Source organism: Cervus elaphus, chromosome 13 (genome assembly GCF_910594005.1).
Source record: "Cervus elaphus chromosome 13, mCerEla1.1, whole genome shotgun sequence".
NCBI lineage: Eukaryota > Metazoa > Chordata > Mammalia > Artiodactyla > Cervidae > Cervus > Cervus elaphus.
Genome location: NC_057827.1, coordinates 71601743 through 71625054, shown reverse-complemented (window position 1 = coordinate 71625054; position 23312 = coordinate 71601743). Strand labels below are relative to the sequence as shown.

At 44.9% G+C, this 23312-nt stretch overlaps 2 gene segments (V, D, J or C); both read left to right on the top strand.

Annotated features, from left to right (window-relative positions):
* The first annotated feature begins 529 nt into the window (after positions 1-529).
* LOC122706363 lies at positions 530-3054 on the top strand. The segment is given in 3 exon segments: positions 530-621; positions 704-997; positions 3000-3054. Coding segments are annotated over 3 exon segments (378 nt in total).
* A 13410-nt stretch (positions 3055-16464) lies between these two features.
* Positions 16465-23312, top strand: part of LOC122706350 — a 191963-nt gene continuing 185115 nt past the window's right edge. The window contains 2 exon segments of the C gene segment in view: positions 16465-16568; positions 16651-16946. Coding sequence covers positions 16523-16568; positions 16651-16946 — 342 coding nt within the window.

Below are 23312 nucleotides of genomic sequence, written 5' to 3'. Positions count from 1 at the left end.
TTGCCTGTTAAGGGAAATAAAAAATCCTTTGGAGTTATGATCAATTTAATTTGTACTCAGTTTTTTTTTAATTGAATGCAATTATCACATAATCTCTCCCTCCTGTTTTAATATCCTGTTCATGAATATACACTAATGCAGAAAAGAACAATTAATAAGAATTTCTGACAAGTATGCAGACCTTGAATCTGAGCAGTTTAATTGACAAATGAAGAGATGAACCTCCATGGGATTACTCCCTTACCAAAATCTGTGCTTGATATTTGACCACATCTTTTTTCCTGACGAGCCTGTCCACATCCTTTCATTCGTGGACACAGAGGCCCGGGGGCATGGGGAAGGGGTCTTCAGGCGGGGACTGAGTTCTCTGAGGGCACAGTCAGCACCTCCTCACAGGGGGAGCCTCATAGACAGGACCTCCTTTCATTGTTTTCTGTTTTTATGCAGAGGCCCCTCCCACATGCAAAGATCCACTCAGGTCACAGGCTGGAAACAAAGCACCAGGTCACTTAAATTCAGGCTCCTCCTCAGGCTTGAAGAGCTTTCCGGGAGCGGTGACTCTCATCTGCACGAAGATGAGCCCACTGTGGACCTTCCTCTTCGTGCTGTCAGCTCCCAGCGGTGAGTGTCTCTGGATCAGACATGGGCACGTGGGGAAGCTGCCTCTGAGCCCGTGAGTCACGGTGTTTCTCTCTGTCCACAGGGGTCCTGTCCCAGGTGCAGCTGCAGGAGTCGGGACCCAGCCTGGTGAAGCCCTCACAGACCCTCTCCCTCACCTGCGCTGTCTCTGGATTCTCATTAAGCAGCAATGCTGTAGGCTGGGTCCGCCAGGCTCCAGGGAAGGCGCTGGAGTGGGTTGGTGGAATAGGTTATAGTGGAAGCACAGGCTATAACCCAGCCCTGAAATCCCGGCTCAGCATCACCAGGGACACCTCCAAGAGCCAAGTCTCTCTCTCACTGAGCAGCGTGACACCAGAGGACACAGCCGTCTATTACTGTACAAAGGACACAGTGAGGGGAAGTCAGAGTGAGCCCAGACAGAAACCTCCCTGCCTGGGCGCCCAGGACCACCAGGGGGCGCTCAGGGCCCACCTCGTTCAGACCTGAGCGCAGGAGCAGGTGCCCCGTGGGCGCCTGGAGGGAACTCTTGCTTGAATCTGGTTTTCTCATCCCGCCCAGCGATTCCCTGGAAACCTCTTTTGTGTCCTCACTGTTCCGTTATTGTGGCTTATACTACTTTCATAAAACCATACATAGTTTTTATTTTTCGTTTAAGTATAGTTGTGTGTTTGTATGTATGTGTCTGTGTGGAATATGTACCAACACTCCCGTGTAATCCAATAGTCAGAATTGTGTGTTTTCTCTGTTTTGTTTTTGTCTTGCCTTAGACGCTGACTACAACTCTGAGGCTCACCGTCATTTTCCATGAGTCCAAAGTCATCAAATCTAGTGAATGGCCCAAGAAGCCCCAGGAAACCTTTAAATGTTACTTTTGCTGTTTCTGTACATGTTCAGTGAGAAGACACACCCTCCTGCTTTCAGTCTACCTTCACAAACACTTCGAAGTCTGCAAGTTGTAGTGTTACAGACTGTATTCCGATGTTCCATAGGGAGTGATCCTCATTATTCATGGATTCCGTTTTTGCAAATTCACCTACTTGCTAATTTACATCTGGACCCCAAATGTGACCCCAAAGTGGATGATGACCTTCACCTATATCCATATCCCCTCTCAGCAGGAGTGAAATAATCTTCATTTCCTCTAGTCTCTCACAGGCTGGTTGTGGCCACTTTCTCTCATCTAAGCAAGGATGTTGCAGGAATGTCCACAAGTCCATCCAGGTGACCGGCTTAGTATAGTATGGAACCAATAAAAAATGGAAAGTATTATGGAAAGTAAGCTTTTGGACATAAAACAGATTGCCAGGCATTTCAGTAGCAAAAATGAATTTATTTAGGACCAACCGAGAATTACAAATTGGAGTCTGCAATTATAAAGAGTCATGTGCAATTCCCCAGTAGAAGTGGAGAGACTGTCTTTTGTATCAAAGTAAAAAGTGAGGTGGGAGGGCTCTTGTAACTAAAACTCTGTGGTTTTTCTTTACCTGAGTTTTTTGGCAGAAAAGAAGAGGTAACTTTGTTCAGGTTCGATTCAGAGATTGTCCAAGGGCATGAAAACTCCTCCTCCTGTCCACTGGGTTTTATTTCGTTGTACTTTCTCCTTCTTCTCCTCCTCATTCTTATTCTAATTCTTTTACACTTTCCACTTTTGGTCAAGGGCTTCCAAGGTGACATTACTGATAAGAAGAAAAAAAAAAAAACCTGCTAGTAATAGAGTCTCCTGCCAGTGCCAGAGAGTTGGGAGAGAAGGGTTCGATCCCTGGGTTGGGAAGGTCCCCTGGAGAAGGCCATGGTAATCCACTCCAGGATTCTTGCCTGGAGAATCCTATGGACAGAGGAGCCTGGTGGACTACAGCCCATAGGGTTGCACAGAGTCAGACACGACCTAAACAAGTTAAAACACCCTCACTTTTGTCAAGATCCTTCTCAGAAAATGAGCAATACTTGGGTTTTTTAAACGTTTGTCTCTCAGTGACAGGAGGAACTTTTCTGGGTGCAGTGTCATTCAGAGGGAAAGTGCGCAGAATGTAAGTCTGTTGCTGTCACATTTAGGTAAGAAGAGGACTGATAGGGAGAGCTCTCAGGCATTTTTTAACTAAAACCCATGTGTTGTCAAGATCATAGTCATTGGGAAGCACGTGACATTTTACATTATCATCCAGGGTTTGGCAGAAAAATGCCCAATAGGTCTGGTCCAGATGCTGTAGGAAGTTCTCATAACATACTAACTTAAACTCTGAAATATCATTAAATTCAGGTCAGCTTTGAGGTGCAAGTCCATTCAGGACTCAGCTGTTCTTACTGTGTGTCATGGGAATCCTAGTTCCTATCCTCTGGACGGTTGGTTAGCAGTGCTTGGTAGGGTCCTTTCCAGTGAGGCGGAAGAGTTCTTCTGGGGCATTGGTCCAGTAGGTGAAGGTACCAGGTGGCAACATATGAGGCTTAGGTCTGTCTCCTGAGAGTCGCTGCGAGTAGATAGCTCCAGAGGATCAGGTGTCAGGAGGTGTCCATGAGTGTGAAACAATCACGATGGGCGTCACTGGTGATGGGGGTGGAGGGTAGATGAAGAGTCGTGCAAGAAGCAGCAAATAAAAAGACCTCTTGGGGTGAGGCGGCTGACTGAGAATTGTTGAACGTGGTAAAGGGTCGTAACCAGAAGCTCAGTGGCCATAATGACTGTAAGGCACAGGCACTACCCACACACCACAGCATCTGTTGCCGCCCGATGTGTCTGTGGTGGTCCCTTCATTTTAGTGAGAACTCCAAGGGAACCCCTTCATTTTTCACACGACAGGAAACATGGAGATGGCCAGAGGCAGGTGGCCTCTAAAACTCTACTTTAAAGACGTGAAAGCTCTGTCATCTGGTTTCTCCCATGAAATTGAGGTGGGATTGTAACTGTTGAGAGAATCACATCTAGATAATAAAGAAGTATAAAATCCAATCTCAACAGTAGTCAACTCGCCCATGAAGAGCCTCACATCAGGCATTTACTTTTGGGATTTAGGAAACTTTGGACACCATGAAGCCTATCTGATATAAGCACAGCCCCTTTTGTGATATCAGATACACTAAATGTCACATATGAGTTTGGCACACTGCGATTTTAATTTAGTGACATCTTGCTCCTTTAAGGCTAAAATCTTAACACATGGATGCTGTTTCCAAGAAGAAAGTTTGAGAAGTAGAGAAAAGAAGAAAATTTCCACATGTTGCAACAAAATAGATCTCTTAGAACATTGTATTTCATCCAGATCAGCGTTCTGGAATATCCAGAAATAAACAGGTCTCTCAATAAAGAACTGAAACTTTCAGTTCAGTCACTCAGTCCTTTCCGACTCTCTGCGACCCCATGGATTGCAGCACGCCAGGCCTCCCTGCCCATCACCAACTCCCGGAGCTTGCTCAAAATCATGTCCATCAATTTGGTGAAGGGTTCCATCCGTCTCATCCTCTGTTGTGCCCTTCTTCTCCATCCTTCAATCTTTCCAGCCTCAGGGTCTTTTCCAATGAGTCCATTCTTGCATCAGGTGGCCAAACTATTGGAGTTTCAGCTTCTTGTCAGTCCTTCCAATGAACCTTTGGGACTGATTTTCTTTAGGATTGACTGGTTTGATCTCCTTGCAGTCCAAGGCATTCTCAAGAGCCTTCTTCAACACCACAGTTCAAAAGCATCAATTCTTCAGTGTTCAGCTTTCTTTATAGTCCAACACTGATATCCATAGATGACTACTGGAAAAACCATAGCTTTGACTAGACAGATCTTTGTTGGAAAAGTAAAGTCTCTGATTTTTAATATGCTGTCTAGGTTAGTCATAACTTTTCTTCCAAGAAGCAAGCATCTTTTAATTTCGTGGCTGCAGTCACAAGCTTCACTGAGATTGGAGCCCAGAAAAGTAAGGTCAGTCACTGTTTCCACTGTCTCCCCATCTATTTGCTGTGAAGTGATGGGACCAGATGCCATGATCTTAGTTTTCTGAATGTTGAGTTTTAAGCCAACTCTTTCACTCTCCTCTTTCATTTCATCAAGAGGCTCTTTAGTTCTTCTTCACTTTCTGCCTTGAGGGTGGAGTCATATGAATATCTGAGGTTATTGATATTTCTTTTGGCAACCTTGATTCCAGTTTGGGCTTCATCCAGCCCAGCATTTCTCATGATGTACTCTTCACACTCTCTATTCATGATACAGGTCTATTTATCAACCCTGATGTTTGTGAGTTTATTCTCTAAGTCTATGCTTTGATTCCTGTGTCAGTGTTATTGTTACCACTGTTGTTGTCAGGACAGAGTTTTTAATAAATACAAAAAGTTAGAAATGATTTATGAATCATGTGTCTGGGTTGATATCTAAAAATTCATTCTGAAGCTCAGGGCACCAAAAACTTCACTCTGCTGACACAGTCATCTTGCAAAGGAAGTCAGGGCCCAAGAAATGTCCACACAAAAAGGACATGAGGACCAGCACTGTACTCTGACTGAGCCCCAGGCTACAGTCAGATCAACCTTCCTTACATGTGAGTGTATTGTAAGAGGGGACCCTGGAGATGAACTTGAGACCCTCACAGGAGCCCTGCGTCAGACGGGGTGGACCCTCCCAAAGCACAGAGTGTGAACAAAATAAAGGGTGACTGTCACTTTAAACTGCCTAATGTTGTGATTGCTTCCTTCACATCAGAAAACACATGAAAATTTTACACACTTCCACACGGGACCCATTTCCCCATTTCATAAATGGTAAGTGTATGGCACAGTTGGACGGGGTGACTGGACAAAAGTCACACTGCCATTTGAGGTGCTCTGAGACAGTCCCAGGTCAGAATCCAGAGCCAAAGTCCTCCTAGCAAGATACAGGGAGGACCTAAGTTCCCGGGCAGGAATCCCGGGCTCCCAGGTAGGAAGACACACCTGAGTGCATGGAGAACAACACCATCTGGTTACACTTTAGCAGGTCCACACTGGCACTGGTGGGGACAGGACTTAGGACACCGTGACCACCACCACACCTTTCCTCACTCAACCTCAGGGAATGCATTTCAGGTTAATTTGCTGGTGGTTTCATTCTATTCAGTGGCCTCTGCCCTAGTTAAGATAATATTCTTCTCTTTTACTCTCTGGGCATTTCCATCTCTCCAGGATTTAAATCCATTGTTTGTCTTATTACTGTAACTATCTGATAAATTGATGAGAAAAACATCTACTTCTGCTTCATTGACTGCACTAAAGCCTTTGCCTGTGGGTCACAAAAAACCATGGAAAATTCTCAAATAAACAGGAATACCAGGCCACCTTACCCGCCTCCTGAGAAATCTGTATGGAGGTCAAGAAGCCATAGTTAGAACTGGACGTGGAACAATGGACTGATTCAAAATTGAGAAAGGAGTACGTCAAGACTGTGTATTGACACTCTGCTTATTTAACTTACATTTACAGTACATCATGCGAAATGCTGGGCTGGATGAAGCACAAATTTGAATCAAGGTGCCAGGAGAAATATTAATAACCTCCGATATACAGGTGACACCACCCTTATGGCAGAAAGCGAAGAGGAACCTAGACAGCCTGTTGACAAATGTGAAAGTGGAGAGTGAAAAAGCTCACTGAAAAGTCAACATTCAAGAAACTGAGGTCATGGCATCTGTGAACTATGATCATAATCACTTCATAGATAATAGATGGGGAAACAGTGGGGGCCTTGACAGGCTTTATTTGCTTGAGCTCCAAAGTCTCTGCAGATGGTGACTGCAGCCATGAAATTAAAAGAAGAAAAGTTTGGAAGGAAACCTATGACCAACCTAGACAGCATATTAAAGAGCAGGTACAATACTTTGCCAACAGAGGTCCCTTTATGCAAAGCTATGGTCCTTCCATAGGTCATGTTCGGGTGTGAGAGTTGGACCATAAAGAAAGCTGAGCACTGAAGAATTAATGGTTTTGAACTGTGGTGTTGGATAAGAGTCTTGAGAGTCCCTTGGACTGCAAGAAGATCAAATCAGTCACTCTGAAAGGAAATCAATCCTAATATTCATTGGGAGTACTGATGCTGAAGCTGAAACTCCAGGATTTTGGCCACCGGATGGGAAGAGTCAACTCATTGGAAAAGACCCTGATGCTGGGAACCATTGAAGTCAGGAGGACAGGGGGGCGAGAGAGGATGAGATGGTTGGCTGGCTTCACCGACTCAATGACGTGACTTTGAGAAACCTCTGGGAGATGGTGAAGGACAGCACAACATGGGGTGCTTCCATCCATGGGGTCTCAAAGAGTCAGACACCACTCAGTGACTAAACAATAACATTTGATGAGATTGTGATCATGTGTAAGTTGTATGCAGATGACACCACCCTTATGGGAGAAAGTGAAGAGGAACTAAAAAGCCTCTTGATGAAAGTGAAAGAGGAGAGTGAAAAAGTTGGCTTAAAGCTTAACATTCAGAAAACTAAGATCATGGCATCTGGTCCCATCACCTCATGGGAAATAGATGGGGAGACAGTGGAAACAGTGTCAGGCTTTATTTTTGGGGGCTCCAAAATCACTGCAGATGGTGACTGCAGCCATGAAATTAGAAGACGCTTACACCTTGGAAGGAAAGTTATGACCAATCTAGAGAGCATGTTAAAAAGCGGGGACGTTACTTTGCCAACAAAGGTCTGTCTGGTCAAGGCTATGGTTTTTCCAGCGGTCATGTATGGATGTGAGAGCTGGACTGTGAAGAAAGCTGAGTGCCAAGAAATTGATGCTTTTGAACTGTCCTCCAGGCTACAGAAAAGGGAACAGATTTTCCTTCCTCATTGTGAAATCTCAGCCCTGCACTACTGGTAGACCAGCTGTCCCTGCCAGGATGGAGGCTCTTGGATTGCTGCCTGGTCTCTTGCATAAATGCACAGGCAGCACCACGGGATCCTCTGTGGGCCACTGGGAATATTACAAGTTGCAGGGGATGATGGTGTGTGGCTCTACATGTGCTCCTTGCTTCCAGATCCAATAAATCCCTACAAGCTTAGACAATACCTACATCCTGTTCTACTGTGCGGTTTGCTTTATGTAAAATATTTACCATCAAAGCAATTACCACTAGACACATAGATAGCTGGTGGGAAAGGTTATAGTCAGACAGATACTAGCATGCACTTTCAGACAAGTGCTGAAAACAAATCTGTAATCCTTTCTTTACCACAACATCTTAAGGGAGCTCTAGAATGGAGGAAAATCAGGCCTGTTCTCCTTCCAGGAACAGACCAGAGCCTGAGTAGGCACGTCCAGCTCTGTCCAGCATCCCCTGTAGGGGCAGCCAGGTCCACTGTGAGAAGCCCAGGCACAGACAGGAGGGCTCACTGTGCCCTGATGTGTGCCCTCCACCACATCACCGCAAGTCCAGGCTGCAGGTTAGCTTCACGTCTGTAAGACGCAGGTAAACCAATTCCTACATCACATTCTAGTTGAGCTGGTGTAGAAAAAACTAGTAATAAAACAGGCACTGAGTGTCAGGGCCCAGGGAAAGTCGCTCCCAAACGGGCCTCCATGGCATATTGATTGCTATGAACTGAAGTGAGTTAAGAAAGGACCATTGAGCTGCTGTGGGCACTGCTCTCAATTCCAAGGTATCTCTGAGTACACTGGCAATTATGGCTTGTCGGTGGCTCAGTGGTGGAGAATCTGCCTGCCCAGAAGGAGACCCGGGTTCAACTCCTGGGCCCAAAAGAAGGAAACAGAAACCTACTGCAGTATTCTTGCCTGGGAAATCCCATTGACAGAGGAGCCTGATGTGCAACAGTCCATGGTGTCAAAAAAGAATCAGACACAACTTAGTGAGTGAACAAAACCAACATGCAAGCAGTTGGCCCTGGTGGCTCTTATGCATGGTTTTCACCAGATCACCAGCACAGATCCTCGGAGCTCAGCCACCTGGACTGCACCTGGACCTGCTATGGGAGCTATGGAGGCAACATGGACACTCCTCTGACCCAGCCCCCTCGTGTACAGATCCACAGAGTGCACGGCTGCTGAAACTAGAACCATCCAAGCTCAAGAGCCCCTGTTGTCTTTTGGGGTTTTCACAGGTGCTGAATTTAGCAAGCCATCCCTGGAAGTGTCCCTGCTCAGTTCACACAGCGCACAGAGAGATTTCCCTCCTGTTCCTTAGCCGCACATCCCTGCGTGCTCAACTAAAAGTGAATAACCTGGGAATCATGGACAAATTCTTAGAAAGATATAACCTTCAAAGAATCAATGAGGTCTTTATCTTTCTGGCTTACTTCACTCTGTATAATGGGCTCCAGTTTCATCCATCTCATTAGAACTGATTCAAATGAATTCTTTTTAATGGCTGAGTAATAATCCACGGTGCATATGTACCACAGTTTCCTTATCCATTCGTCTGCTGATGGACATCTAGGTTGCTTCCATGTCCTGGCTATTATAACCAGTGCTGCGATGAACATTGGGGTGCATGTATATAGTATACTAACGCATATATATGGAATTTAGAAAGATGGTAACGATAACACTATATGCAAAACAGAAAAAGAGACACAGATGTACAGAACAGACTTTTGGACCCTGTGGGAGAAGGCGAGGGTGGGATGTTTGGAGAGAACAGCATTGAAACATGTATATTATCAAGGGTGAAACAGATCACCAGCCAGCCTGGATGCATGAGACAAGTGCTCGGGGTTGGTCCACTGGGAAGACCCAGAGGGATCGGGTGGGGAGGGAGGTGGGAGGGGGGATTGGGATGGGGAATACATGTAAATCCATGGCTGATTCATGTCAATGTATGGCAAAAACCACTACAACATTGTAAAGTAATTAGCCTCCAACTAATAAAAAAAATGGAAAAAATTAAAAAAAAGAATCAACGAGGAAGAAATAGAAAATAGGAACAGACCAATTACAAATAACGGAATTGAAGATGTGATTAACAACGCTCCAACAACCAAAAGTCCACAACCAGATGGCTTCAGGGTAGGAATCTATCAGACATTTAGAGAAGAGCTAACACCTATCCTCAAAAGGTTTTTTCTTTTATAATTCAGAGAGAAACACTCCCAAGCTCTTTCTACAAGGCCATCATCACTCTGATACTACAGGAAGACAAAGATGTCACAAAAGAGAAAATTATGGCCAAAATTACTGACACGCAAGATGCAAATATCTCTCAACAATATACTAGTAAACAGAGTCCAACAACACATTAACAGCAAACAACACCGTGATGAAGATGGATTATCCAGGGATGCAGGATTCTTTAATACGTGCAAATTAATCAACATGACACACCATATTAAGAGATTAAGAAATAAAACCTATATGATCATCATAATTGATAAAGAGAACATTTTTTCGTTCTATCTGAATTTCAGAAATTATTTGGAGAGAACTCTAATCAATGAAAACAGCTACTTGGAAGATCCAAGAAATTAAAATTATAGAAACCTACTCATCCTGTGTTGAAACCTACTCATCCTGTGTTGGAGTAGGAAATGGCAACCCACTCCAGTACTCTTGCCTGGAAAATCCCATGGAGGGGGGAGCATGGTAGGCTACAGTCCACGGGATCACAAAGAGTCGGACACGACTGAGCAGCTTCACTTTCACACATCCTGTGTAGTTTTATTCTAGTGATCAGAAAACTGGTACAATGCCATGACCTGTTCCCAACGTCCCACACAGGCCAAGTGTTCCAGATCCAAAGGCCAGGGTGAGAGAACTCAAATGTCCCAGGTGGATGAGTGGAGCCTAAAGCTGCCTTACCCAACTTATAAGTACAACTTTCCCCCACGTGCAATGTTCCCCCATTCCCTAGAGTACAATCTACCCCTGGGCTGTGGGAGCTCACAGGACTCCCTTCACACAGGACTGAGGTCTAGGGAAAGCAGAGCTGTGGTCTAAAAGTTAAGGCTTCTCCTGTGCCTGACGGCTGTGGCTGCAGGTGACTGACAGCGACTGACTCCCCTTGTCCCCACGTGTCCTGTCCCAGGTGCAGCTGCAGGTTCCGGCCCAGGACTGGTGAAGCCGTCCCACACACTATCCCTCACCTGTGCGTCTCTGGTTCCTCCATACCAGTGCTCACTGGGGAGTTGGATCCACCAGCCCCCAGGGAAGGGGTAGAGTGGATGTGAGCCGTCATTTCTGGTGGCAACACTTACTGTAACCCACCCCTCAAGAGCCGCACCTCCATCTGCAGAGACACATCCAAGAACCAGCTCTCCCTGCAGCTGATGTCTGTAACCAGCGAGGACCCAGCCGTGTATTACTGTGCAAGAGACATCATGGGGGGAGGTCAGTGTGAGCCCAGAACCAAGCCAGCCTGCAGGAGACAGGCTGGGGGATGCAGGGGTGATGCTCGGGACTCACACTTGTTTCCTCCCCAGGAGCAGGTGCAGATGGAGGTTAAGGGCCGGTTTCCTGTCAGGATCTGTGATTTCCTCTACAGTCAGTACTTCCCCTTGGGGAACATCTCTGGCCTCAATATTCTTTTTTATCTCTTAGTTCTTTGACCTATAAAGATTTGTTGGAATAAGAGAAAATCATTTTCTCCTGCAGAAAAGCAGAGTCACTTGCTGACACTTTCTTCTGTCGCCAAGTGCCAAGTAATTTCCAAATCTATGGAGGTAAGTCAGCTACATACATGCAAGGGACTCTACGGGGCTCAACAGGGCAGCTCAGCACAGGGCAGTGAGCAAGCCTGCCAGGAGGTAGCAGCACGATGCACATGGTGGACATCAGGCAGAGAGACAGACCCTGCTGCTGGTGGTGTTGTCTGCACACTTGCTCACAGCATCAAGCTCAGGGGGCACTATGAAAAGGCAAGGATCCACACCAAACCTTGGTTCAAACTTGCAGTATGTGCACGTGCACACATAGACACACACACAGATACACCAAGGGGATTTACTAATAAACCCTTCATCACGTCCATTATCCAGGTGTCATTTGAGAGGAGGAAAATCCTCTCAGCAATCAGAAATGAAGCCTGAGTCTGGAGTGGAGACCTGACCAGGACATCTGTTTCTACAGGGGTCAGAGGTGTTGAAGCAATGAGGGTCCTGCTCACAGGAGAGGCTCCTGTGGGTTCAGTCTCACACCTGCATCAAATGAGAGAAAACAAGTTTCTTATTGAACCTCCAGTGTGTGGGCAGAGGAGAAAACAGGATTAAGCCTTAAGGGGTCAGTAGTCCTCAAAACAGAGTCTGACATTTTCTTCTTCTTAGCCACTATAAGAAAGGATGAAAGAAAGAGGTAAATGATCACTAAAGGTGGCATAACCCAAGTCCTTAGAAAACAAGAGGACTGCTGACCTGTAAGCAAGCAATGATAACATTAAATTCATGATGGGTTTAGAGGAAGGTTTAGCCCAGAAACTTGGGTGCTAGGTGTCCATTGTGTAAGGTCATGGCTTGTTTTGAAGGTCTTGGGTCTGCTGTGTGTTCCTACAATGAAGAGAGTCCACCATATCTAGGAGAATCTTCATTTTAAAGGGCTCTATTGAAGTACAGAGCTGAAAAATTGATGTAAATGAAATGTGCTGCTGGAGAAGAGTCTTCAGTTTCCCTTGGACTGCAAGGAGAGCAAACCAGTCAATTCAAAAGAAAATCAACCCTAAATATTTTTGGAAGGACTGATGCTGAAGCTCCCATACATTGGCCACCTGATGCAAAGAGCTGAGCCATTGAAAAAGACTCTAATGCTGGGAAAGACTTCAGGCAAAAGGAGGAGGGGAAGATAGAGGATGTTGTGGTTAGATAGCATCACTGGAGATACTGGTGCACGGAGGAGCTGGGCGTGATGCAGCCCAGGGGTTTCAAAGAGTCAGACATGAATGAGCACATTTATCAATGTCTTATCATTTCTTGTATGAGCTCTTGTGCAAAAGTGTGCAACATTTTGACATACTTAATTTTAATTATAAATATTTTCCACAGACTTCCTTGTAATTAAATGAAATGACATTTCAAATTAAAAATACTGTGGTGTGAGGACACATCTTCACACATTGAACTGACAGACTGAACTCACACACTGAACTCACAGATCCTAGTTTGGACACAACACATCTGTGCACAGAAGAGGTCCATGAACCTGGGACCTGTTATATTTCCTTCTGTGAGAACATGAAATTATATGTGTCTCCTAACTCCACCAGCTCATGGTGTCCAGGTCAGATGCGGGGCATCTCTGCAAATGCAGGCCCTGATGCCCCTTGGTGAGTAGCAACAGTCTCACCTGCTCCAGGTGTCGGATGCCACACCTTCCCTCCCCTGCCCCACAGCATCAGCTCACTTCTCAGGTCCAGACCAGAGAGTCTAGATGTGTCCTGTGATTCTTGCTCTTCCTGCTTTGCTTGAAGGTCTTATTACCTACACACGGGCAGCGCAGGTTCTTTCTGATTTAATTTACTCACTCATATGATTGAAAAGATAGAAGATGTCTGAGGAGGCCTTACAAATAGCTGAGAAAAGAAGACAAGTGAAAGGCCAAGGAGAAAAGGAATGATATACCCATCTGATAGTAGAATTTCAAAGAAGAGGAAGGAGAGATAAGAAAGACTTCTTAAGTGAACAATGCAAAGGAATAGAGAAAAACAACAGAATGGGAAAGACTAGAATTTTCTCTTCAAGGAAATTAGAGATACCAAGGGAACACTTCATGCAAAGATGGGCATAATAAAGCACAAAAATGGTAGGGACCTAACAGAAGCAGAAGATAGTAAGAAGAGGTGGCAAGAATACACAGAAGAGGTACAGGAAAAAGATCTTCATGACACAGATAATCACAATGGTGTGATCATTCAGCTAGAGCTAGATATCCTGGAAAGCGAAGTCAAGTGGGCCTTAGGAAGCATCACTACACACAAAGCTAGTGGGAGTGATGGAATTCCAATTGAGCTATTTCAAATCTTAAAAGATGATGCTGTGAAAGTGCTGCACTCCATATGCCAGCAAATTTGGAAAACTCAGCAGTGGCCACAGCACTGGAAAAGGTCAGTTTTCATTCCAATTCCAAAGAAGGGCAACACCAAAGAATGGTCAAACTAGTGCACAATTGCACTCACATCACATGCTAGCAAGGCCATGCTCAAAATCCTCCAAGCGAGGCTTCAACAGCACATGAACTGAGAACTTCCAGATGTACAAGCTGGATTAGAAAAGGTAATGGAACCAGAGATCAGATTGCCAACAACATTTGGATCATAAAAGAGCAAAGAATTAAAAGGAAAAATCTACTAATGCTTCATGACTATGCTAAAGCCTTTGACTGTGTGGATCACAACAAAGCATGGAAAATTATTAAAGAGATGGCAATACCAGACCACATTACCTGCCTCCTGAAAAATGTGTATACAGGTCAAGAGGCAATAGCTAGAACAGATCATGGAAGAAGAGACTGGATCAAGAATAGGAAAGGAATGAATCAAGGCTCTCTATTGTCACTGTGTTTATTGAACTTACATGCCTTGTACATCACACAAATGCCGAGCTGTAGGAATCACAACCTGAAATCAAGATTTCCAGTAGAAATAGCAATAATCTCAGATATGCAGATGACACCACTCTTATGGCAGAAGCCGAAGAGGAACTAAAGAACCTCTTGCTAAAGGTGAAAGAGGAGAGTGAAAAGGCTGGCTTAAAGTTCAACATTCAAATTACTAAGATCATGGCATGAGGACCCATGACTCATGAAATATATAGGGAAACAATGGAATCAGTGAAAGAATTTATTTTCTTGGGGTCCAGAATGACTGTGGATGATGACTGAAGCCATGAGACTAAAAGACACTTACTGCTGGGAGAAAAGCTCTAACAATCCTAGACAGTGTATTAAAAAGCAGAGACATGACTTTGTCAGCAACAGTCCATATAGTCAAAGCCTTGGTTTGTCCATTAGTCATGTAAGGATGTGAGAGTTGGACCATAAAGAAGGCTGGGAGCTGAAGAACTGATGCTTTTGAACTGTGGGACTCTTGAGAATCTCTGAGACTGCAAGGAGATCAAACCAGTCCATCCTAAAGGAGATCAGTCTGAATATTCATTGGAAGGACTGATGCTGAAGCTGAAGTTCCAATACTGTGACCACTTGACGGGAAGAGCCAATTCCTGGGAAAAGACGCTGATGCTGGGACAGATAGAAGGCAGGGGGAGAAGGAGATGACAGAATCAGATGGTTGGATGGCATCAGTTTGAACAAGCTCTGGGAGATGGTGAAGGACAGGGAACTGCAGTCCATGGGGTCACAAAGAGTCAGACATGACTGAGCGACTGAACAGCAGCAACAACCAATATTATTGAAAAGACAGAAGCAATATGGTCCATTTAGGACTCTCCTCACGAAACGGGATGGAGGAAAGGGCTTTTCATAGACAGCAGTTTCCAATTCAGCCGATACACAGTTGAGATCCCTGGGCTGAGGGAGAGCTGACCTGCCCCAAAGCTGCAGTGTTGACATCTCAGGAAGGAGTGGACCAGGGTCACATGGACAGGGTGTCAGTCAGAGATGGGGACTCACATCGGTCTTTTCTGGCTCCAGGAGCGATAACACCACTGATGGCAGCACTCACCACCCCCGGAAAACCCACCTAAAGTCCAGACATGCGGTGACAGCCATCATCCCCAGTCTACATGCTCACAGCCGGGATGCAGGTGCGAGGCCACAGCCTCAGGGCCACAGGGAGACGGGGGGCCTGAGCTCTGCTCTCCAGCACTGCTGACTCAGAGGACCTCAGGCTCAGTCCAGGACACGGAGACCCTGGGCTCAGGAAAGCTGCTCTCAGTGGGGTTTTCAAGGGAACCTGCTTCCTGAGGAGGGGCTTTCCTCTGACCATGCCGCCCTCACACTGCACGCCATTCACTCTGAAGGTTTACCTCCACGAAGCATGTGTGTCCTCTCACCACTGTGGTGGGGACTATGTTCCCTGAGCTCCCATCTCACGGCAGGGACACAGAGAGGAAGGAATAAGCACTTGGAGGAGGAGGGAGTCTGTGCAGAGTGAGCAGGGCACCTGCCCAGCATGTTGGAGCACTGAGGAGCTCCCGGGAGCTGTCTGTCCTCAGTCTGTAGTAGCCTTGGGGTCCGCAGTGTCCACACGCAGGGTTGGGGTCCTGAGGTTCACAAGCTCATGCAGACACTGAGTTGTGCACAGGACAGTGTGGGACAGTCCACTGGGCAAGTCAGCCATGCTGGGAAGACGGGCTTCTCAGCAGAAACGTCTACTTTGTCCACAAAGTTAATGCTCTGTGTAATTACTGTGAATAAACCATCTCTAGAGTGATTCTTGAGGGTATTTAAGCTGTTTCAGATGAAAAAAATAGTCATAAAAGGTAAGGGAAATATAAATGCTTTGGGAATTCTGATAAACATTAAGTTGGACTCAACTCCATTTGAATTCAATGTGATTATTACTTGTATATTTTGTCTCTAATGTTTGAATATGGAGTAAGCAAACATAAGCTAATCAGAAAAGAAAAAAAAAAAAAAAACAAGAGTTTGTGTTTCACACCTGGGTGGTCCCCGAATGTGTGGTGGGCTTTTGTTGAGTGAAGGTAAAGACCTCCCTGGGGTTAAAGTCTCTTCCCAAAATCTGCCATTGTTCCCTGACAGCATCATTTTTCCCGAACAACCCTCCCTCATCATTCCATTCCTCCATAAACAGTCTTCCTGGCAGGGGGAGGGGGACCGCAGGAGGGGCTGAGTTCTCTGATTGAACAGTCAGCGTCCTCCTCACGGGGCGAGGCCCATAGACTGAACCCTCCTTTCACTACTTTCTGCTTTTTATGCAGAGGCCCCTCCCACATGCAAAGATCCACTCAGGTCACAGGCTGGAAACAAAGCACCAGGTCACTTAAATTCAGGCTCCTCCTCAGGCTTGAAGAGATTTCCAGGAGCGGTGACTCTCATCTGCTCGAAGATGAGCCCACTGTGGACCTTCCTCTTCGTGCTGTCAGCTCCCAGCGGTGAGTGTCTCTGGATCAGACATGGGCACGTGGGGAAGCTGCATCTGAGCCCGTGAGTCACCGTGCTTCTCTCTGTCCACAGGGGTCCTGTCCCAGGTGCAGCTGCAGGAGTCGGGACCCAGCCTGGTGAAGCCCTCACAGACCCTCTCCCTCACCTGCGCTGTCTCTGGATTCTCATTAAGCAGCTATGCTGTAGGCTGGGTCCGCCAGGCTCCAGGGAAGGCGCTGGAGTGGGTTGGTGTTATATGCAGTGGTGGAAGCACATACTATAACCCAGCCCTGAAATCCCGGCTCAGCATCACCAGGGACACCTCCAAGAGCCAAGTCTCTCTCTCACTGAGCAGCGTGACACCTGAGGACACGGCCGTGTATTACTGTGCAAAGGACACAGTGAGGGGAAGTCAGAGTGAGCCCAGACAGAAACCTCCCTGCATGGGGGCCCAGGACCACCAGGGGGCGCTCAGGACCCACCACGTTCAGGACTGTGCCCAGGAGCAGGTGCCCTGGGGGCGCCTGGAGGGAACTCTTGTTTGAATCTGGTTTTCTCATCCCGCCCAGCGATTCCCTGGAAACCTCTTTTGTGTCCTCACTGTTCCATTTTTGTGGTTTATACTGCTTTCATTAATCTTTACGTAGTTTTTATTTTGCCTCTAAGTTAGTTGTGTGTGTGAGTGTATATATATATATATAGATAGACAGATCTGTCTGTATGGATCATATAACAACACACACATGTAATCCAATACTCAGTAATTGTGTGTTTTCTGTTTTATTTTTCTTCTTGTCAAAGAGGTCAATACAACTCTGAGTCTCACCATCAGTTTTTTTATTTATTTACTTTTTATTGAAGGGTATTTGCTTACAGACTTTTATGTTTTCTGTCAAATCTCAACATGAATCCGCCACAGGTATACACGTATCCCCTCCCTTTTGAGCCTCCCTCCCATCTCCCTCCCCAACCCACCACTATAGGTTGATACAAAGCCCATATTTGAGTTTCCTGAGCCATACAGCAAACACCCATTGGCTATGTATTTTGCGTATGGTGATGTAAGTTTCCATGTTACTCTCTGCATGCGTCTCACCCTCCTCCCCTCCCCCCATGTCCGTAAGGCTCTTCTCTGCCTGTTGCTCCATTTAGTTCCGTTCAGTCGCTCAGTCGTGTCCGACTCTTTGTGACCCCATGAATCGCAGCATGCCAGGCCTCCCTGTCCATCAGCAACTTCTGGAGTTTATTCAAACTCATGTCCATTGAGTCACTGATGCCATCCAACCATCTCATCCTTTGTCGTCCACTTCTCCTCCTGCCTTCAATTTTCCCAGCGTCAGGGTCTTTTCCAATGAGTCAGCTCTTCTCATCAGGTGCCCGATGTATTGGAGTTTCAGCTTCAACATCAGTCCTTCCAACGAACATCCAGGAGTGATCTTCTTTAGGATGGACTGGTTGGATCACCTTGCAGTCCAAGGGATGCTCAAGAGTCTTCTCCAACACCACAGTTCAAAAGCATCAATTCTTCGGTGGTCAGCTTTCTTTATAGTCCAACTCACACATACATACACGACTACTGGAAAAACCATAGCCTTGACTAGATGGACCTTTGTTGACAAAGTAATGCCTCTGCTTTTTAATATGCTGTCTAGGTTGGTCATAACTTTTCTTCCAAGAAGTAAGTATCTTTTTATTTCATGCCTGCAGTCACCATCTGCAGTGATTTTGGAACTCCCAAAAATAAAGTCTGCCACTGTTTCCACTGTTTCTCAATCTATTTGCCATGAAGTAATGGGAGTGGATGCCATGACCTTTGTTTTCTGAATGTTGAGTGTGAGGCTGTCACGGCTAACACCATGGCAGGCAGCCTAGATTAGGAGTAGGCCTGGTTTCCCAGGGTAACATAATTATCAGGCCTCCTGGAGCCAGCCAATCAACATATGCCTAGCCAGAAAAAAGGGAACCTATCAGGGGAAAGCTGAAAGCCCCATGTTGGGCCAACAAAAATTACCTTGCAACTGTGTAACCAATCCACTTACGCCAACTACCCACTGTGTAAGCAATCTGATTGCGCCAACTACCTGCTGCTTATTTTGACCTAATAAATACCCGAGAGAACTGGGGCTCGGGGCCTTTCGTTCTCACACACCTGGTGAGGGTGGGAGGCCCTGGCTCGAGTCAGTAATAAATTCCCTATTGCGAGTTGCATTGTTTCGAGGAGTCTTCTTTCCCGACTGGGGACTCGGACTACAGGCAGAACATTGAGCTTTAGGCCAACTTTTTCACTCTCCTCTTTGACTTTCATCAAGAGGCTCTTTACTTCTTCTTCACTTTCTGCCATAAGGGTGGTGTCATCTGTATATCTGAGGTTATTGATATTTCTCCCAGCAATCTTTATTCCAGCTTGTGCTTCATCAAGCCCAGCATTTCTCATGATGTACTCTGCATGTAAGTTAAATAAGCAGGATGACCATATACAGCCTTGACGTATTCCTTTTCCTATTTGGAACGTCTGTTGTTCCATGTCCAGTTTTAACTGTTGCTTCCTGACCTGCATACAGGTTTCTCAAGAGGCAGGTCAGATGGTCTGGTATTCCCATCTCTTTCAGAATTTTCCAGAGTTTATTTTGATCCACACAGTCAAAGGCTTTGGCATGGTCAGTAAAGCAGAAACATGTTTTCCTGGAACTCTCTTGCTTTTTCGATGATGGGGTGGATGTTGGCAATTTGATCTCTGGCTCCTCTGCCTTTTCTACAACCAGCTTGAACATCTGGAATTTCTTAGTTCATGAGCTCTTGAAGCCTGGCTTGGAGAATTTTGAGCATTACTTTGCGAACGTGTGAGATGAGTGCAATTGTGCTGCCCTGTAAATAACTTCTTTAGTACCAGTTTCCTAGATTCCATTTTCTCCATTACATATACATTAGAATATGATATTTATCTTTGCTTTCTGGCTTACTTAACTCTGTGTAATAGGTTCTAGGTTCATCCACCTCATCAGAAGTGATTCAAATGCATTCCTTTTTATGGCTGAGTAATATTCCATTGTGTATATGTACCACAACTTCTTTATCCATTCATCTGTCGATGGACATCTAGGTTACTTCCACTATCTAACTATTGTAAATAGTGCTGCAATGAACACTGGGTTACATACGTCTTTTTCAAGTTTGGTTTCCTCAGGGTATAATCCTAAGAGTGAAGTTTGGTCATATGGTGGTTTTATTCCAATTTTTTCACGGACTCTCCATACTGTCTTGCTGGAGAAGGAAATGGCAACCCCCTCCAGTATTCTTGCCTAGAGAATCCTGTGGACGAGGAGCCTGATGGGCTGCTGTCCATAGTGTCACACAGAGTCAGACACGACTGAAATGATTTAGCATGCATGCATGCATTGGAGAAGGAGATGGCAACCCACTCCAGTATTCTTGCCTGGAGAATCCCAGGGATAGAGGAGCCTGGTGGACTGCTGTCTATGGGGTCGCACAGAGTCAGACATGGCTGAAGCAACTTAGCAGCAGCAGTAGCACATTGTCTTGCATAGTCGCTGTATCACTTTACATTCCCACCAACAGTGCAACAGCATTCCGTTTTCTCCATGCCCTCTCCAGAATTTATTGTTTGTAGACTTTTTGATGATGGCTGTTCTGATGGTGTGAGGTGATATCTCATTGTGGTTTTGATTTGCATTTCTCTAATAATGAGTGACATTGAGCATCTTTTCATGTGTTTGTTAGCCATCTGTATGTCTTCTTTGGAGAAATGTCTGTTTTGGTCTTTTTCCAACTTTTTGATTGGGTTGTTTCTTTCTGGTGTTGAGTTGTGTGTGCTGCTTGTATATTTTGGAAATTAATGCTTTGTCAGTTGTTGCATTTGCTATTATTTTCTCCCGTTCTGACGGTTGCCTTTTCACCATGCTTATAGTTCCCTTTGCTGTGCAAAGGCTTTTAAGTTTAATCAAGTCCGACATGTTTACTTTTGTTTTTATTTCCATAACTCCAGGAAATGGGTCACAGAGTATCATGCTTTGATTTTTGCCATCGAGTGTTCTGCCTATGTTTTCCTCTAAGAGTTTTATAGTTTCTGGTCTTACATTTAGGTTTTTAACCCATTTTGAGTTTATCTTTGTGTATGGTATTAGGAAGTGTTTCTGATTTTATTCTTTTACATGTAGCTGTCCAGTTTTCCCAGCACCATTTATTGAAGAAGCTCTCATCGCTCCATTGGATATTCTTGCCTCACTTGTCAAAAATACGGTACTCCTAGGTGCATGGGTTTACTTTTGGGCTTTCCATCTTCTTCCATTGTTCTAAATTTCTGTTTCTGTGCCAGTACCATGCTGTCTTGATGACTGTAGCTTTGTAGTATAATCTGAAGTCAGAAAGGTTGATTCCTTCGACTCTATTCTTCTTTTTCAAGACTGCTTTGGCTATTCAGGGTCTTTTGTGTTTCCACATGAATTGGGAAATATTTTGTTTTAGTTCAGTGAAAAATGCCCTTGGGAGTTGGATAGGGACCACATTGAATCTGTAGATTGCATTTGATAGTATAGTCATTTTCACAATATTGATTCTTCCCACCCAGGAACATGGAATATCTCTACATCTGTTTATGTCATCTTTGATTTCTTTCTTCAGTGTCCTATTATTTTCTTTGGAGAGTTCTTTTGTCTCCATAGGTAAGTTTATTCCTAGATATTTAATTCTTTTTGTTGCAATGGTGAATGGGATTGATTCCTTAATTTCTCTGAGTTTTCATTGTTAGTATATAGAAATGCAAGTGATTTCCGTATATTCATTTTGTATCCTGCAGCTTTGATAAATTCACTAGTATGCTGTCATAATTTTCTGATACTATCTTTAGGGTGTCCTATGGACAGCATCATGCCATCTGAAAACAGTGAGAACTTTACTTCTTCTTTTACCATCTAGATTCCTTTCATTCTTTTTCTTCTCTGATTGCTGTAGCTAGGACTTCCAGAACTATGTTGAATAACAGTGGTGAAAGAGGGCACGCTTGTCTTGTTCCAGATCTCCAGTTCATTTGAGGCACTCAGTCACATCCGACGCTTTGTGACCCCCTGGGTTGCAGCACGCCAGGCCTCCCTGTCCACCACCAACTCCCAGAGTTTACACAAACTCATGTCCATTGAGTCAGTGATGCCACCCAACTGAAAGGCTGCTGAACCATGAAAGAGGCTGGGATTCTTGGCTTCTGGAGGAGAAGAAATCAATCCGGGGCCAGAGTCGAGGCTTGATCGCTCAGAGGTTTGGTGTAATAAGCTTTTATTAAATTATAAAAGAGATAGAGAAAGCTTCTGACATATACATCAGAAAGGGGCAGAAAGAGTGCCCCCTCGCTAGTGTTAGCAATGGAGTTATATACCTTTTAATTAGTTATTACAATGAATCAAAAGAGTGTCTGGAGGTTGTAAAGATCTTACCAAACCCACTCCAGTAATTTACATTTTAAGATAACACAATTAGCCAGAGGGTTTTCAGGAAGGAAGAACTGTCCTCAAGCAGGATACATTGTTGTTATAGAATCCTTTTCACACAGTTTAAACTGAGTTGTTTGTTGTGTAATCATCAGTTCCAGGCTTAACGATAAAAACATTTTATGCGACTAAGACTAAGGAATGTTGGGGGGCGGGGGGGAGTTTGTCCTTTCCACCTGCATGAGAAGTCCAGTCCAGCCCCTTATCTCCTCCTCAAGAACCTCAGAGCACTCTATCCTTGGGGACCCCAGAGTTCTCATCAACCAGCCTAGGAACTGACTCCCTCAGAACCATCTCATCCCCAGTCGTTCCTTTCTCCTCCTGCCTTCAATGTTTCCCAGCATCAGCGTCTTTTCAAATGAGTCAGCTCTTTGCATCAGGTGGCCAAAGTATTAGAGTTTCAGCTTCAACATCAGTCTTTCCAATGAATATCCAGGCCTGATTTCCTTTAGGATGCACTGGTTGGATCTCCTTTCAGTCTACGGAACTCTCAAGAGTCTCCTCCAACACCACAGTTCAAAGCATCAGTTCTTTGGGATCAGGGTTCTTTATACTGCAACTCTCCCATCTACACATGACTACTGGAAAAACCACAGCTTTGACGAGACAGACCATTGTTGGCAAAGTAATATCTCTGCTTTTTACTATGCTGTTTAGTTTGGCCATACTTTTTTTTCCAAGGAGCAAGCGCCTTTTAATTTCATGGCTGCAGTCACCATCTGCAGTGAATTTGTAGCCCCAAAAATAAAGTCTGTCACTGGTTCCAATTGCTTCCCCATCTATTTTCCATGAAGAGATGGGACCAGATGCCGTGATCTTAGTTTTCTGAATCTTAAGTTGTAAGCCAACTTTTTCACTCTCTTTTTTCACATTCATCAAGTGGCCTGATCTTAGGGGGAATGCTTTCAGGGTTTCACCACTGAGAATAATGTTTGCTATAGGCTTATCATATATGGCCTTTACTATGCTGAAGTGGTTCCTTCTATGTCCATTTTTGAAGAGTTTTAATTATAAATGGATGCTGAATTTTGTCAAAGGCTTTTTCTGCATCTATTGAAATAATCATATGGTTTTTATCTTTCAGTTTGTTAATATCATGCATCACATTGATTTATCTGCACATACTGAAGAATTCTTGCGTTCCTGGAATAAACCCAACTTGATCATGGTGTATGAGCTTTTTGATGTGTTGCTGAACTCTGTTTGCTAAAATTTTCTTGAGGATTTTTACATCTATGTTCATCAGTGATATTGGCC